This window comes from Malaclemys terrapin, chromosome 2 (genome assembly GCF_027887155.1).
Source record: "Malaclemys terrapin pileata isolate rMalTer1 chromosome 2, rMalTer1.hap1, whole genome shotgun sequence".
Taxonomy (NCBI): domain Eukaryota; kingdom Metazoa; phylum Chordata; order Testudines; family Emydidae; genus Malaclemys; species Malaclemys terrapin.
Genome location: NC_071506.1, coordinates 4,186,013 through 4,199,059, shown reverse-complemented (window position 1 = coordinate 4,199,059; position 13,047 = coordinate 4,186,013). Strand labels below are relative to the sequence as shown.

Genomic DNA, 13,047 nt, shown 5'->3' with positions numbered 1-13,047 from the left:
TTTCAGAGAAGGGCTCTCTCATGGCCTGATATCGTGGTGGGCAACTGCTATAGACCACCAGACCAGGAGGATGAGGTGGACGAGGCTCTCTTCGGACAACTAACAGAAGTTTCCAGATCACAGGCCCTGGTTCTCATGTGGGACTTCAATCACCCTGACATCTGCTGGGAGAGCAATACAGCAGTGCACAGACAATACAGGAAGTTTTTGGAGAGTGTTGGGGACAACCTCCTGATGCAAGTGCTGGAGGAAACAACTAGGGGCCGTGCTCCTCTTGACCTGCTGCTCACAAACAGGGAAGAATTGGTTGGGGAAGTAGAAGTGGGTGGCAATCTGGGCAGCAGTGACCATGAGATGGTCGAGTTCCGGATCCTGAGAAAAGGAAGAAAGGAGAGCAGTAGAATACGAACCCTGCACTTCAGAAAAGCAGACTTTGACTCCTTCAGGGAACTGATGGGCAGGATCCCCTGGGAGGCTAATATGAGGGGGAAAGGAGTCCAGGAGAGCTGGCTGGGCAGCACAGTATCGTGAGGAGGTGAGCAGCCCTCAGTGGTGAAAGAACAGGTTAAGGGCTATTTAGAAACGCTGGACATACACAAATCCATGGGGCCGGATGCGCTGCATCCAAGGGTGCTGAGGGAGTTGGCTGATGTAATTTCAGAACCATTGGCCATTATCTTTGAAAACTCGTGGCGATCGGAGGAGGTCCCGGACAATTGGAAAAAGGCAAATATAGTGCCCAGCTTTAAAAAAGGGAAGAAGGAGAATCATGGGAACGACAGACCAGTCAGCCTCACCTCAGTCCCTGGAAAAATCATGGAGCAGGTCCTCAAGGAATCCATTTTGAAGCACTTGAAGGAGAGGAAGGTGATGAGGAACAGTCAACATGGATTCACCAAGGGCAAGTCATGCCTGACCAACCTGATTGCCTTCTATGATGAGATAACTGGCTCTGTGGATATGGGAAAGTGGTGGACATGATATATCTTGACTTTAGCAAAGCTTTTGATATGGTCTCCCACAGTATTCTTGCTAGCAAGTAAAAAAAGTATGGATTGGATGAATGGACTATAAGGTGGATAGAAACCTGGCTAGATCATCGGGCTCAATGGGTAGTGATCAATGGCTCCATGTCTAGTTGGCAGCCGGTATCAAGCGGAGTGCCCCAGTGGTCGGTCCTGGGGCCAGTTTTGTTTAACTTCTTTATTAATGATCTGGATGATGGGATGGATTGCACCCTCAGCAAGTTCGCAGATGACACTAAGCTGTGGGGAGAGGTAGATACGCTGGAGCGTAGGGGTAAGGTCCAGAGTGACCTAGACAAATTGGAGGATTGGGACAAAAGAAATCTGATGAGGTTCAACAAGAACAAGTGCCGAGTCCTGCACTTAGGACTGAAGAAACATGCACTGCTACAGGCTGGGGACCGACTGGCTAAGCAGCAGTTCTGCAGAAAAGGACCTGGGGATTACAGTGGATGAGAAGCTGGATATGTTGCCAAGAAGGCCAACGGCATATTGGGCTGTATTAGTAGGAGTATTGCCAGCAGATTAAGGGAAGTGATTATTCCCTTCTCTTCGGCACTGGTGAGGTCACATCTGGAGTATTGAGCCCAGTTTTGGTCCCCCCACTATGGAAGGGATGTGGATAAATTGGAGAGAGTCCAGCAGAGGGCAACGAAAATTATTAAGGGGCTGGGGCACATGTCTTACGAGGAGAAGCTGAGGGAACTGGGCTTATTTAGTCTGCAGAAGAGAAGAGTGAGGGGGGGATTTGATAGCAGCCTTCAACTACCTGAAAGGGGGTTCCAAAGAGGATGGAGCTCGGCTGTTCTCAGTGGTGGTAGATGACAGAACAAGGAGCAATGGTCTCAAGTTGCAGTGGGGGAGGTCTAGGTTGTATATTAGGAAAAACTATTTCACTAGGAGGGTGTTAAAGCACTGGAATGGGTTACCTAGAGAGGTCGAATCTCCTTCCTTAGAGGTTTTTAAGGTCAGGCTTGACAAAGTCCTGGCTGGGATGATTTAGTTGGGGATTGGTCCTGCTTTGAGCAGGGGGTGGGACTAGATGACCTCCTGAGGTCCCTTCCAACCCTGATATTCTATGATTCTATGGCTACAGCCCTCACGGCAAGTACGCAGCAAGGACCCCTCTGGCTGCTGGTATTTTTAAGAGGACTATGCAAAATAACTGTGTGGCCCAAAATCAGACAGAGGGATTGAATATCTTCCCAACTGGTCTGTCCGCCAGACCTGCTTTCCAGGTTTCAGTCTTAGTTCTCAGGTTTCTGAACTGCTCTTCTCTCCATTCCCAGTAGATGGTGTCATTCTAGTACAAATACCTCTTAGTCCCGCCTTCGTAGGAGGAGATTAAGTAACTCAGATTTTAAAATGAGCTGTGGGAGATCCCTAGGTTTGCTCAGACCAGTCTGTCTGACCTGGGCATTTCCAGTGCCTAGAACTTCACCTCTTACAGTGTCTCACCTTTGTTTATTTGGAATAAACGAACGAAATATCTGCTCTGCACGCGTTCAGCTAGCTCAGTAACAAACCCTGTTCCGTACCAGCCAGGCAAAGTGACATGGGCGCAGCCAGGCAAACCACACCATTTCAGTGTGTCCACACTAGGGAGTTGCACAGACAGAAGTGATTTGATTTCGGAACCTCCTGAGTGCGATCTCAGTCTGGAGGCCAGCCCCTGTCTAACTGTTCAGTGAACTGAGAGTTCAGTTCCCCGGGCGAGACACAGGTTGAATGAACCACGTATGGGGCTCCAGTGAGTGCCTGGCAGCTCTGGAGCCATGGGGGCTGGAGTGCCTGCAGCTCTTGACCCCTCTTCTTTCTCACAGAAACAGGCCCTTGCTTTCCTGAAGATTCATGTGGGAGAAGGGCGGGAGTGAAATTGCTCAAGGCCCCTAGCCCATGGGGCCAGCTGAGAAGCATGAGAAGCAGAGCTCCCGCATGTCCCGCTCTGAGGCCTGACTCCTGCTTTGTGTGTCTTGCAGTATCACGGTGAAGGATCTGAAGGCCATGCTGCCCCAGGTGAACTACCGGGTACCCAACATGAGATTCCTGCGGGACAAGCTAGTGGTAAGAACACTCCCGCGGTCTCCTCCTCCCTCCCTTTATCTCTCCTTTTCTGACCCATCCTTTATGGACAAGGCCTATAGAATGGGATGGGAGGAAGCCAGTAGAGATTTGTAGAACCAACCAGGTTCTACAGTGATGACTCATAGACTCATAGACTCATAGACATTAAGGTCAGAAGGGACCATTATGATCATCTGGTCTGACCCCCTGCATGCTGCAGGCCGCAAGACCCTTCCCTGGACTCTACCGTTGAAGTCCCCAATCCTGTGTTTTAGTGACTTCAATCGGCTGAGACCCTCCTGCTAGTGATCCCTGCCCCATGCTGCGGAGGAAGGCGAAAAACCTCCAGAGGCTCAGCCAATCTACCCTGGAGGAAAATTCCTTCCCGACCCCAAATATGGCGATCAGTAATACCCCGAGCATATAGGCAAGAGTCTCTAGCCTGACCCTTGTTGGCCATTATGCTGTTCATGTACCATTGCTTGGTTTTCCTTGGCTACTATGTTTTATCATTAAACCATTCCCTCCATAAACTTATCCAACTTAATCTTAAAACCAGACAGGTCCGTCGCCCCCACCGTTTCCCTCGGAAGGCCGTTCCAATATTTCACCCCTCTGATGGTCAGAAACCTTCGTCTAATTTCAAGCCTAAACTTCCCCCCGGCCAGTTTGTATCCATTCGTTCTCGTGTCCACATTAGTACTAAACTGGAATAATTCCTCTCCCTCCCTTGTATTAACCCCTCTGATATATTTAAAGATAGCAATCATATCCCCCCTCAGCCTTCGCTTTGTCAGACTAAACAACCCAAGCTCCTCTAATCTCTTTTCATACGACAGGTTTTCCATTCCTCTGATCATCTTAGTCGCCCTTCTCTGCACCCGTTCCAGTTTGAGTTCATCTTTTTTAAACATTGGAGACCAGAACTGCACACAGTACTCCAAATGAGGTCTCACCAGCGCCTTATACAACGGAGACCTCATTTGGAGTACTGTGTGCAGTTCTGGTCTCCAATGTTTAAAAAAGATGAACTCAAACTGGAACGGGTGCAGAGAAGGGCGACTAAGTCCTATAGAATGATGACTCTGAAGTCCTATAGAATCGACCCTTCCTGTGGGGAGGGAGGTGTTGAGCTGCCCTATAGAATTGAACACGGACTTCTCCCAGCTATAGAATTCTATAGGATGGGTCAATGAAGCCAAGAGAAAGGGTCTCCTGCTCCATTCAGTCCCATTGGCTTTTCCTGTAAGGGTTATCTCCTGCCCATTCCCAAGTCTCTGTTTGCCAGAAGCTGGGAATTGGTGTTGAGATGGATCACTTGATGATTACCTGGTCTGTTCATTGGCAGCTGGCATTGGCCATTGTCAGAAGACAGGGTACTGGGCTAGATGGACCTTTGGTCTGACCCAGTGTGGCCATTCTTATGTTCTCTTGTGTTCCCTTTCCTTTGCTATGTGTTTGAGGGGTGTCTGCAGTCAATGAACATTAACGAGCAGCTGGTGCCTCCTGGGCAAGTGGTCTCTCTGGAAGCCCCTCTGCTCCTGGCCTGTGCTGGATTATCTGTACCTTCCTCCTATGCTCCCTGTTACTAAGGGACATTTACAGGGAAACACAGGATTGTTGTCCATTCCTAGAGCTGGCCAATCACATTTGCTGCTCATTCCCCATCCAAAGCCCTAATATTCCTCTCTCTGTGCCACTCGCCATGCATAGCATGTAAGGAGAGAGGGACCCAAAGCACAAAATCTGGATTGAGATTCCAACCTCCCCTCCAACTAATCCGGCCAGCCCATCTCTAGACATGAGACGGGATTACAATATTGGCTCAGAATGTAGCACTGCAAACTGGGACCTGTAATCCCCATGGACAGCCCGATGGTGGCTGCAGGCCACATTGTAGATCTCCCTGGGCGCCACATGGCCCATGAGCTTGACTCAAGACGCCCCCAGCTGGAGCAGTACAGCATGGGAATCCCACTGGAGCCAATGCTTTCAGACAGGGGCCTTTTTTCCCCATCTTCTGCACCAGGGGCTTGAAGTCTCCCTAGATCCTTCAGCTCTGGGAGGTCTGCTCCCTCCCGTTCCATTCTCACCAGGTTCTGTCTCTCTCCTTCCTCCCGACAGGAAGTGGAAGCCAGGAGCGACATGGCCTTCACCCACTTCACTCACTTCTACAAAAACCTAATGTTCGATGCTCAGAAATCGGTAAGAAGTTGCAGCCCTCTGGTGACTCTGCCCGGCCTGGGGTGACCCTGCGGCTGGGCCCAGACCCGGGGATGGGTAAGGAAGGCCAGAGTGGGGTCATGGTGCTGCCCGTCACTATTAATGGACGTTTCTCCAGCACCCTAAATGTACTTGGCATGCCACAGGAGATAGCCCCCGAGAACTGGCTGAGTGGGGACTTTGTTGTAGGGACGGGAGATTGGGAAGACCATCTAGAGTGAATCAGTGAGGGGCAGCTCAGATTCCTGCCACAGGCCCTGAGATGCCTTGTGCCTGATGCTTTCCAAGTCCCCCCCTGGGCCTCCTCCTCCAGTCCCCATCCAGCCTGCAGGTGGCACCTTCTCCACTGGCTAACCTGCCCCTGTCCCCCGTTTGCATTCCAGATCATCGAGCAGCTGGAGCTCTCCTTCCCCTTGCGGTGAGTACCAAAGATCCCCCCTTGTCAGATCCAGCCCCAGCCCTGGGTGGGGCACCGGCCTGCCAGTCAGCCTGGCTCACTGTGTGTGTGAGAGAACAAGACTCAGAGCCAAGAGGTCTCTTCACAAGTCCAACCCTGTCTGCTCCCACCGCAGCACACAGAGGGGACCACTGGGCACCAACACCTAGGGCGACAAGGCTGAGCACCCACTCTCGGCTTGTCCCTGCTCCCAGAGATGGTGACAGTGAAGCTAAGCCCGGGGACACAATGGGCTGGTACATGACTCTTACCCTATTAGATCCCCAGAGAATGGGCAGGACTCTACTTTCAGACGCAGTAATTAAACCCAGAATGACTCCAGGGCAATGATTGGGGTGCTCGGGTTAATACTGTGTCACTGAGATCAGCGTCTGGGGAGGAAGCTGCGGGTCAGGACTCAGGTGCATCACCACCACTGTGTATGGGGAGCCCAGGGCTGGGGTAGCAGGGGGGGCTGCAGGTTAGAACTGAGGGGCAGTGGCAGAGCTGTGGCCGGGGGGAGCCCAGGGCTGGGGTAGCAGGGGGCTGCAGGTCGGAATTGAGGGGCATCAGCAGATCTGGGTCAGGGGAGCCCTAGGCTGGAGTCATAGGGGCGGACGGGTGCAAGTCAGGTTGATCGGAAAAGCTGTGAGGATGGGGGGGAAGAGCTGGAATAGTGTGGGGACTAAGGGGACTAGGTATCTGTATGGGGGAGACACACCCAGTGCCTGACTCGTTTGGTGAGGGGAGACTGGCATATCCGGCTTGCACACACTCCCATTGACCGGCTCCCTGCCTCTCCCCAGGAACGTTGACCGGGCGGAGCTGTGCCAGATTACACTGTACGACTTCCAGAAGTTCCTGCAGCACGACCAGAAGGTATCTGCTAAGGCGCACGTCGTACCTGAGGGACTGCGAGCCCTTCTGCCAGGCCACCGCTTGGCATGCAGTGGATGATAGCAGAAATTCTCATGACTGCCGCTGTTCTGAAACCAGAGAGCGTCTGGCTACCTCAAAGCCAGCCCAGGCTGCTAGTAACCTAAAGTCATGCTCATCCAATGGCTGTCCAACTGGTGGATCTCTCTCCTCTTCCCGATAGACCATGAGACCCAATGCCACGGAAGCTGGCATCCTCTGTTGGCAGTCTCAGCAGAGAGGCCATGGGATGAAGGGGCCATGGTGGTCTCCCGGGAAGGGCAGTGTGTGCCACTGCCCATGCTCCAGCTGTGGACAGAGAGAAAGCTATGATGGGTGGGGGAAGCTGAAGCCTGACAAACTCAGACCAGAAAGAAGGTGCCTGTTTTCAACAGCCAGGGTGATTAACCATCAGAACAGCTCACGCTGCGCTGCGATGGAGAATCCATCACAGGTCAGGTCAGCCTGGATGATCGGGTGGTCCCCTCTGCCTTTACATTCGGCGACCCTGCGACTTGGAGTCTTGAACTCCAGGCCGCAGGTCATTCTAGAAGAGCTGATCCAGCCCATCCAGAAGTGACGGGTTGGATGCAGGTCTGGAGGAGATTCGGTGACCTTTGTTACAGGGAAGGGCAGACCTGGCCTTGGAATCTGTGAATCTCCAACAGGAAATTCAGATGAGAACATGTTAGGAAAAAGGAGCAAATCGCGACCAAGGTTTGCCTGGTTCTGAAATCTAGTGAAGAGAATAATTACAATCAGGCCATCGGCACTGGACTCCTCTCTATTCCCTGCAGATGCGGGTGGAGGCACAGTGGTGGCGGCGGGGGGGGAGTATGGGCTGCACCTGCCCTGTGCATAGCTAGAGGTCGTGAGTCTCCTCGGCCCTGAGTCCAGTCACCTTCCATCTGTCTGAAGGCTCTTGAGCTTGCAGATCTGAGATTCCCATCCTGGTTTCACCTCCAAACCTTCGGTGCAGTTCCTCCCCTAACACTGCCCTCTGCGCTCTCTGCCCTAGGAGCCCTGGGCCAGTGACATCGGCAAGGTGCGGGAGTACATGTGTGGCTACCTCAGGGACCCCTTCAGTGACATGACAGAACCCTTCTTCCAGCTGGATGAGGTAGGGGAATATGTACCCTGGATCCCAGCCCGTCCTCCTGCATCAGCCATCCCCTTAGCAACTCCAGCGCCCCCCAGCGGAGCTCAGACTCTCACGTGAGGCAGATAAAGTCTCTAGATTAGTTAGGATTTGTTGAATTGGTGCACACGGATGTAGCTGTATGTATAACAATGTACACTTCAGACTGGAGGTTAGGATGGGCCATGCCAGATCAGACCAAAGGGGCTTATAGATTGCTATTCCAGCCTCCATCGATGACCAATGCTTGAGGCTTAAAAGGACGCAATAAACCACCCATCTGGCTAGTGGACAGTGCTGCACATTTGGGGATTGATATTCCTTCCTGACCCTTCCAGGTGATCTCCTTGTGCCCTGAAGCATGAGGTTTTAATTATCCTTGTTTAAGGGGCACAGCTACAGATTTATTATTGGCCCCCAAATCCACCTCCATCAGGTGACTGTGTGCAGGTGATTGCACTACATGTATTTAGACAGGCCAGTTGTATTGAAAGAGTGAACCCTTCCCTCTCACATTTTGGAAAAGTCCACATTCCAAACTCTGCGTCTGAAGCCCATCTCTAGCTGCAGTCACTGGACTGTGTTCCTCAGCTCGTCCTCTGCTGCTGGCAGGTCTTCTCCACCCACTTCTCTCCCTTTCCCCATTCCTGTTAGTGCTTTGGCCCCACGCCCATCTCTCCCCTTAGCTTGGGGTGTCCCACGGTGTCCTGGAGCCTGACCCTCCTTCGTGTTGCTCTAACCAGCTTTCCTTCTGTCCTCAGTTTCTGACGTACCTGTTCTCCAGGGAAAACATGGTCATGGACGCCAAGTACGAGCGAGTGGTCCCAGAGGAGATGAATTACCCGCTGTCCCACTACTGGATCTCCTCCTCCCACAATACGTAAGAGCTTGGCGTCAGCCCACTGACGAAGGGCCCCCAGCATGGTGGGGCAAAGATAAAGCCGCACAACCTGTTTGATTCTGAGCTGAACGGGTGCCTCCCACTGCAGCCCTAGGAGTCATTCTGCAGACTTGGGGAGCCACTAGTCTGGTGGTTGAGCTCCAGAAGGGCTCTGGCCTGCGATGCAATAGTGACCAGGGGGAGGGGGGATTTCCCTTTAGCCTCCCCCGGGAGTTCTGCAGGGATTGCCCCACTTCTCTGTCCATCTAGGACATGGGATTCCTGGACATTTCCTTGTAAGCAGGTACTGGAAAACAGGGGCCAGTATCTCAGCTGGTCTAAACCAGCATAACTCCATTGGCTTCAACAGAGCTCTGCCCACTGACACCAGCTGTGGGCCTGACCCATTGGAGGTCCAAGCCCCGGAGGCTTTGGACCTCCAATGGGTCTCCCAAGCCCAGGCGGTACTGGCAGGAGCAGGGGTTCCACGGGACAGCAGACACTGACATCTGATGGGATCCAGGCCTTGGGTTCGGAGCGAGGTGCCCCTGAAACAGCAATGACCTTTCCAGGCCCTGCCTGCACTAAGCTACCAGGCATGGCAAGGAACCAGGCAGCTCCCCTGGCACGCCGTCTGTGGCTGGCGGCTGCCTGGATAGGCACCATCTGCAGTGGTTGCTCCCTGAGATGGACTGGGAGCCACATGATTTGCAGCTGCACCACTTCCTCCAGGTCTCCCGGTCCCACCCCCAGGCCCTGCAGTGTGGCCCCTCTCCAGGCGCTGCTGGTGATTCAGAGGCCCTCTCGTTCTCTTTGCAGGTACCTGACTGGGGACCAGTTCTCCAGTGAGTCCTCGCTGGAAGCCTACGCGCGCTGCCTCCGGATGGGCTGCCGCTGCATAGAGCGTGAGTGAGCAGATCCTTGCCAGGGGCCAGGCTGCTGTCAGCGGCTGTGAGCTGGTCTGATGGCATAAGCTGAGTAGCATGAGTGCCGCTCAGTGACTGGGTGGGGGACCGCCAAAGGGCAGCAGGAAATGGTACCGGTGATGCCACCCCTCCCCCCACAAGTTACCATTGGAGTCAGCATCCTTTGGAGGAATCTCTAAAACCAAGTTCCTGACCACTCCCCAAAACTCCCTCGGCGCTTCGGACAAATGTAGGGGTCTGAGCCCAGTGCCTTAGCCACATCCTGTGATGGGTAGTTCCTTTAAATTGCCCCCACTTTTCTGCCTTACACATCGGTGTCAAACAGCCGCCCCGTCTCACCCCAGATGTGGCTACAGCAATTCTTGGTGAATCGTACTGGGATCCTTCCGATGCCTTGGAAACATGAGATGTTCTGCTTGGATCATTGTCCTCTGGGGCAACGTGGGGAGAAGTTTAAAATCCACCAGATGCAGGAATCACCAGTTGAGGTTCTCTGGTTCTCTGGCCTGTGTGGTGCAGGAGATCATACCAGACGGTCGCAATGGTCCCTTCTGGCCTTGGAATCTACAACCCAATGGGACCTCAGCTGAGGATCGTTCAGTCCACCTGGTGAACCCTTGCGATCTTGCTGTCCCTTCATATCAATGGCAGGCAGACCCCCATCCAACCCCACAGCCTCTTTCACTAGCTCAGTCCCATTTGACCCTGCTAACTGAGATAACAGCATGTGCTGTTAGAGGTGAATGCCAGTGTGTTTTCTACCCCTTTGTTCACCCCTGAAGTGCCCATGTACTGGCACGACAATGAAGTGTGCACAGCTCCACAGTGACACTTGGGACCGATGCATGTGCAGTGGCCATGGGCTCTAGAGGTGGTCCTGTCCATTCCACTCTGTGCAAGAAAGGATGGGAGCTGGGACATGGTCCCTCGGGAACGTGTGTGGGGTACGGGGATAAATGATCACGCGCGTGGGGGGAGTTAACAACTCAACCATCTCTGCCCTTAGTGGACTGTTGGGATGGTCCAGATGACCTGCCAATCATCTACCACGGACACACACTCACCTCCAAAATCAAATTCCTGGATGTCCTGCACACTATCAAGGAACACGCCTTCGTGACCTCTGAGTAAGGACCACCCCACTGCACTACAGGGGCTTTGTCACCTCTTTGCTGCTTAGGGACTGCTAAAGGGCCTGGAGCTTGTCACATGTAAAGAGACTGTGGAACTCATGGCCACAGGAAGTCATTGAGGCCTCGAATTTAGCAGGATTCAAAAAGGGATTAGATATTTCTGTGGATAACAAGAATATCCAGAGTTCTCATAGTTAATGGTAACAATGATTGTGGAAACCTCCTGCTTCAGGGCTTAAGCCAGTCTGTAACTATTAAAGACCAGGGTGAAACCTGTTTAACCATGTGTGGCAGCCAGATAGTCCCTGTTTATCCTGGTCAGCACTCACTGGTTCTGTATTTATTGTGAGAACCTATTGCTGGGTCTGGGCGTGTTCCCTGCCGCACTGCCCATTCCAAGGCGTGGATACATTCCCTGCAGAGCACTCCCAGGTTGAGTGTCACACCCTGATTTACTGAGAGTGTTCCCCAGCTTCGAGGGTTCTGCCCTAATCCAGCTTTCCCTACACCAAGTTCTCTACCAGATTGTCCCATGGATCTCTGAGTTCCTGTTATCCCCTTTGGGGCCCTACCCTCATTAGTTTTGCCCCTGGCTACACTAGGAGCAGGCGCGTGATCTGGAGCCTTTTCTCGGTTGCTATTCCGAATGATCGGCCTTTCCTCCCCCGCGCACCAGGTTCCCCATCATCCTCTCCATCGAGGACCACTGCAGCATCGTCCAGCAGAGGAACATGGCCTCCCACTTCAAGAAGGTCTTTGGGGACATGCTGCTCACCAAGCCAGTGGACATCAACGCCGATGAGTTGCCTTCCCCCACCCAGCTCAAGAAGAAAATCCTCATCAAGGTGTAGCACTTAGGGCCTGTCCTCTTCCCTTTCCCGCAGTCCTTCTCTGATACTGTCCAGAGGGGGCGGTGAAGAACTGTACACACCAGCCTTGCACTGGGAGAGGAAAGGGTAGCTAGTGGGAGAGCCCTATAGTTTGGGGGTTACAGGAACATACTGGGGTGAGCTTTCTCCACCTCCAGCTCTAAAGTACAAAGATGCATGGGAATCTCCCTCCCAGATGAAACCTAAACACCAGTCCTGGCCACTCACAGTCATTTAAGTCATTTTTGCTCCCAGAACGGACTCCTTTGCCCGTGGTACCGTGAACCCAAACAGCAGCAACATTGGGCCAGGAGAACCAGGAATTGAAACCAGTTGTAAACATAGGCTCAGGTGCTGGTAGCACAGGTCAAGGGTCAGTCTAACGGTGTGAGTTCTCCTCTCTCTGGTTTGCTCTCCCGCTCCCTAGCACAAGAAGCTGGTGGAAGGGAACCTTTATGAAGAAGTCTCCACGGCCAGTTACTCGGAGAATGACATCAGCAACTCCATCAAGAACGGCATCCTGTATCTTGAGGACCCCATTGACCATGTAAGAGCCTCGCCCAGGCTTCGGTCTCCCTTTCCAGAACTAACAGCCAAGCATGTGGGAGAGGGAACGGTCTATAGCAGAGGTGGGCAAACTACGGCCCGCGGGACCCTCCTGCCCGGCCCCTGTGCTCCTGGCCTGGGAGGCTCGCCCCGGGCCCCTCCCCTGCTGTCCCCCCACCCCCGCAGCCTCAGCGCGCCGCGGATGCAATGCTCTGGATGGCCGGGCAGCGCAGCTGCAGAGCTGCGGCCTGACTTGGTGCTCTGAACGGTGCGGCTGTAGTACCACCAGCCACCGGTGCTCTGTGCTGCGCGGTAAGAGGGCAGGGAACGGAGGGGGGGGGTGGATAGAGGGCAGGGGAGTTCGGGGTGGTGGTCAGGGGGCAGGGATGTGGATAGGAGTCGGGGCGATCAGAGGGCGGGGAACGGGGGGTTGGATGGGGCAGGGGTCCCGGGGGGGGCAGTCAGAAATGAGAGGGGAGGTTGGATGGGGTGGCAGGGGGCAGTCAGGGATCCGGGGGTGATCAGGGGACAGAGAGCAGGGGGTGGTGGATGGGGTAGGAGTCCCGGGGGGGCCGTCAGGGGGCAAGTAGCGGGGGGGTCGGATAGGAGGTGGGGACCGGGCCACACCTGGCTATTTGGGGAGACACAGCCTCCCCTAACTGGCCCTCCATACAATTTCTGAAACCTGATGTGGCCCTCAGGCCAAAAAGTTTGCCCGCCCCTGGTCTCTAGACTGCACTTGGAACCAGGAACTGGGCCTCACGGTGCAGGCTGGAATACCAATGCTTGGATTCCAGCAGTGGGGAAGGAGGTGTCACAGTCCCATCCCCTCCCTGGGTCATTAGAAGGGCTTGAACCCTGGACCTTCATCACAGACCTCCACCATGTAAGC

The 13,047-nt window shown here is 53.7% G+C and overlaps 1 protein-coding gene across 2 annotated transcripts in view; it reads left to right on the top strand.

Moving 5' to 3' along the window:
• LOC128831999 (1-phosphatidylinositol 4,5-bisphosphate phosphodiesterase gamma-1-like) overlaps positions 1 to 13,047 on the top strand; it is an 81,660-nt gene that overhangs the window by 44,609 nt on the left and 24,004 nt on the right. For both annotated transcript variants that reach the window (XM_054018992.1, XM_054018993.1), the window contains exons 5-14: positions 3,005 to 3,089; positions 5,214 to 5,294; positions 5,696 to 5,730; positions 6,555 to 6,627; positions 7,682 to 7,783; positions 8,563 to 8,681; positions 9,501 to 9,586; positions 10,614 to 10,734; positions 11,417 to 11,585; positions 12,037 to 12,156. In XM_054018992.1, the coding sequence (XP_053874967.1) occupies positions 3,005 to 3,089; positions 5,214 to 5,294; positions 5,696 to 5,730; positions 6,555 to 6,627; positions 7,682 to 7,783; positions 8,563 to 8,681; positions 9,501 to 9,586; positions 10,614 to 10,734; positions 11,417 to 11,585; positions 12,037 to 12,156 (991 nt within the window). The remainder of the gene's footprint in view (positions 1 to 3,004; positions 3,090 to 5,213; positions 5,295 to 5,695; positions 5,731 to 6,554; positions 6,628 to 7,681; positions 7,784 to 8,562; positions 8,682 to 9,500; positions 9,587 to 10,613; positions 10,735 to 11,416; positions 11,586 to 12,036; positions 12,157 to 13,047) is intronic.